Genomic DNA, 4,326 nt, shown 5'->3' with positions numbered 1-4,326 from the left:
TGGCTGGCGTGTACTGGGAGGTCAACCCTAGCGAACGCCCCCATCATCGTCGCACGGATCTCGACGCGGGGGCAATGCCACATCGGATGGCTGAAGGTGTTCATTGTCTGCCGAACACTTGTTTCTAAAAAAACTCCAAAAATGTGAATCCCCCGCGTGCGGAATGTTTCGAACTCATGACCTCTCGTGAGAGGGTGGGGCTTTTTGCCAATGGGCTCGAGAGAAGGTTCATGAACATTTGTGTAAAAATTTATTTTTAATTATATCTTGGCATTTTGAAACCTTTTTTAATTGCTCCAAAAATTCAGATTTTTTACTTTCTATGTACGCAGTTTTATTATAAGATGATGGCATTTCTTATTCTAATAGGGTGTCATTTTTATTATCAGAATATTACACTTTTTATTATAAGAGGATGTAATGTTTTATTGTAAGAGTATATCATTTCTAGTTTATAATTGAATGTCATTTTTATCAATATGAGGATGGTATTTGTTTACTATTCAAGAGGGTGACCTTTTTATCATAAGAGGAAGGCATTTTTTTATTATAATATAAGAGGTTGACATTTTTATTCTGAGAGAATGGTAGTTTTATTTATAAGAGGCTGGTTTTTATTTAATAGTAAGATGGGCATTTTTATTATAGTGAGGATGCCAATTTTTGCCTCCTCGTGGCGAACAAATAAGTTTGATGGGAAGTTCCTCCTGGCATTTCATGGGTCCTTATAAATGATGGCCTTCTATATATTTAGTTGTACGAATTTAGGCAACCAACCTCTGGCCAGCTGAGCAAAAAATTTATAAATTCAAATCAATCTTTGGACAGTTGGATCTGAATTAATTAAATAATAACCTTTTATATAGTCGGTTGTATGAATTTTGGCAACCAACCTTTTGTCAACCGAGCAAAAATTATTTAAATTCAAGCCACTCTTTGGACTGTTAAATCTAAATCAGATTCCAATCTTTGACCCTTAGACACACCCCATATATGTTGTTCAACTTCTAACCTATGTATTTAATTTCAAGCATTGATCTGCAATACTACGAACTGTTTTTCTTCTTGTTGAACAATTGATCCAATAGCTTCAGTTAAAAAGCTAAACTTTAGACAAAAGAAGGGAAAACTAATCCTCTCATATCTATGTCATCGAACCAGCCTCCTATGTATCACCCCGTCAACAACAAAAAAGTGAACAAAGGAATACAAACAAAAGTCGACTCTAGTAAGTTTCAGAAGGAAACAAAATGCCGACTCTAAAACTATTCCTCCCGCATCACGAAAAGTTGATGCATGCAGACGCTGCCATTCTTGGCGCTTCCGCACGCCGGGCACGCCAATGCCGCGGCCGCGCACGGTGCGCACACGCAGAGGTGCCGGCACGGCAGCAGCAGCACAACGGCCGCGCCCTCGCGGCACGCCTTGCACCTTCCTGCTCCTGTCGCGGGACGTTCCTCCACTGCCGGCGTGCCCACGTCCTCCTCCGCGCATAAGGGCGCCTGGTTCTCCCCCCAGCAGCACGACTCTGCGTCCTCCTCCTGACTGTCGCCGCTTATTCCACCGCCACGGACCGCCTGGGCGTCGAGCACCCGCTGAAGGTCGCCGCGGAGCACGTTGGCCGTGGCCTCGTTGGACTGCGCGACGTCGCGCCACATCTGGGCCTCCATGAAGAGGTTCCGAAGGCGCTCCTCGAGCGCCCAGTTCATGATCCTGATCCGCTCAATCTCCTCGTCCTTAGCCTTGAGCCGCTTCGCCGCCCTGGCCTCCACGGTCGAGATGATGAGCCTCGTGTGGGTCTGCCTCTGCTCCGCGAGAGTAGTCCACATCGTTTTCACCTGCATCATCGACAAAAGCTAGAAATTAAAGCCTGAAACGCAAAGTATCGATCGGTGGCGGCGATTTGATCATGGCATGGGACTTACATGTTTGAGCAGGATGCGGTCGACGTCGATGGTCTGCTGCTGCGCGTGGGCCGCAAGAACGTCGACCGCGCCAAGCATCGACGACTGCTCGTCGCGCCTCCGCTTCTTGGTGATCATTTCCTGAGCACCGTCGGGGCTGACGCCCTTCTTCACCAGATCAGCCCCAGCCATCGCCAAGAACTCCGAATACTGATCCGCGACCGACGACGTCGGCGGCGGCGGCAGCGTGAAGAGGTCCGCGTACGGCTGCCCCGGCTGGCACGCCATCGCAGCGCCATAACAAGGCCCACTCGCTGGCATAGCAGCAGCGGAGGCGAGCTGGTGGTGGCCGGCGCCGGCGCCGGTGGTGAGTAACATGTGGCGCAGGCGTTGCAGGTCCACGGAGGCCATGGCGATTTATGGGGCGCGCGGGTCGTCCGCTAGCTTCCTATATATACAGCCAAGGCGATGCGTCCCTGGCCGGAGTTAGTCAGATGTGGTGGGAGGTGCGGTCATCGATCGGCGAGGGGACGGGCGGGCAAGGTGGCAAAGAAACGAGGTCCGTGGATGGCAGGCAGCCTGGTATTTATGGTGCGTCCACGTCCCCTATCCTGAGTGAGAAAGCAACTGACGATGAGATTGACCGGCCCTTTTCAGGAGGGATTTTCCTTTTATTTATGGCTTCCGTTTCAATCTCTCCCTAAATTTGGAGTAAAAACCACGAATTCGCCGCGTTGTATTACCTTTCTGCACTGAAATTCCCGACGATTCCATCGATCGGTTGACTATAATTTGCAGAAACCAAGGCTGGCCATATACTGAATCGTTTAAGTTAGTATGTTGTGGCGCCAAATCAGCACGCGTCGTTGAGCCTTTTGATCTCTGCACGCACGAATCTTGGGGTGTAAGGAAACTTATAACAAAGCAAAACAAATTACGCGCTCTGGTGAGGTCTCTGGACTTGGTAAAGATCGGGAATCACGTACAAAGCCGTGGTTACTGGAGGGCAATTCGGGGAAGAAGGAAACTGCATGCGTTACGTTCTACGTTCACTGCATCTGCATGCAGAATCAACGTACATACTTTAATGTGCTGAGATATATATTAGGCGTTTTTTTTGGCTTACTAGCTGTAGATGGTCGAGGAAAATAAGCGTAGAGGTAGAGATGGGAGCTCAAAATTAGAAGGGAATGAATGAGCTAGTACGTAATTGATTTGGTAAGAACAGATCGACCATTCATTCATTCTGGGCTGTACTTTGGTGCAAATCCGGCCGATCGATCCGATCCATACGTTTAATTTGGGCAAAAGCTACCGCCAGCTTTTTATTTAATTTGATTTCCAAAAAAAGATCTCTACCAAAATTGAGCGTCGATCGTCTTTTAATTACGGGATACAGATAATCATGTCGGTGCCCAAATAGGACCACAGTTGTGCCATCACACATCTTTTTTTTTCATGGAACTCATCACACATTTTTTTTCCGAACAAAGTATGGATGGAAGCGCTCATATATACACGCATACACTCACCCCTATGAGCGCATACACACACTCTATCCTTATGAGTGAAGGAAATATGCCCTAGAGGCAATAATAAAGTTATTATTTATTTCCTCATATCATGATAAATGTTTATTATTCATGCTGAAATTGTATTAACCGGAAATATAATACATGTGTGAATACATAGACAAACATAGTGTCACTAGTATGCCTCTACTTGACTAGCTCGTTGATAAAAAATGGTTGAGTTTCCTAGCCATAGACATGAGTTGACATTTGATTAATGGGATCACATCATTAGGAGAATGATGTGATTGACATGACCCATTCTGTTAGCTTAGCACTTGATCGTTTAGTTTACTGCTATTGCTTTCTTCATGACTTATACATGTTCCTATGACTATGAGATTATGCAACTCCCGATTACCGGAAGAACAATTTGTGTGCTACCCAACGTCACAACGTAACTACGTGATTATAAATGTGCTCTACAGGTGTCTCCGATGGTGTTCGTTGAGTTGGCATAGATCGAGAATAGGATTTGTCACTCCGATTGTCGGAGAGGTATCTCTGGGCCCTCTCGGTAATGCACATCATTATAAACCTTACAAGCAATATGACTAATGAGTTAATTACGGGATGATGCATTACGAAACGAGTAAAGAGACTTGCCGGTAACGAGATTGAACTAGGTATTGAGATACCGACGATCGAATCTCGGGCAAGTAACATACCGATGACAAAGGGAACAACGTATGTTGTTATGTGGTTTGACCGATAAAGATCTTCGTAGAATATGTCGGAACCAATATGAGCATTCAGGTTCCGCTATTGGTTATTGTCCGGAGACGTGTTTAGGTCATGTCTACATAGTTCTCGAACTCGTAGGGTCCGCACGCTTAAAGTTCCGTAAAGAT

At 46.0% G+C, this 4,326-nt stretch overlaps 1 protein-coding gene across 1 annotated transcript; it reads right to left on the bottom strand.

Moving 5' to 3' along the window:
- Positions 1–952: 952 nt before the first annotated feature.
- Positions 953–2,654, bottom strand: LOC125521992 (BOI-related E3 ubiquitin-protein ligase 1-like). Its single transcript, XM_048687056.2, has 2 exons — positions 1,926–2,654; positions 953–1,838 (listed from the first exon to the last, which is right to left on the bottom strand). The coding sequence occupies exons 1-2, from the start codon at positions 2,313–2,315 to the stop codon at positions 1,266–1,268; spliced, it is 963 nt and encodes a 320-aa protein (XP_048543013.1). The 5' UTR covers positions 2,316–2,654; the 3' UTR covers positions 953–1,265.
- Positions 2,655–4,326: the final 1,672 nt, after the last annotated feature.

Source organism: Triticum urartu, chromosome 7A (assembly GCF_056163025.1).
Source record: "Triticum urartu cultivar PI428250 chromosome 7A, HENAU_Tu73, whole genome shotgun sequence".
NCBI classification, from domain to species: domain Eukaryota; kingdom Viridiplantae; phylum Streptophyta; class Magnoliopsida; order Poales; family Poaceae; genus Triticum; species Triticum urartu.
Note: the sequence above shows the minus strand (reverse complement) of the source record. Positions and strands in the feature narration are given on the sequence as shown.

Bases quoted from the DNA above. Each gene is read 5' to 3' on its own strand.
- LOC125521992 (XM_048687056.2), bottom strand. From the start codon at position 2,315: ATGGCCTCCGTGGACCTGCAACGCCTGCGCCACATGTTACTCACCACC. The intron at 1,839-1,925 runs GTAAGTCCCATG...TCGATGATGCAG, and splicing joins ACCGCATCCTGCTCAAACAT to GTGAAAACGATGTGGACTAC.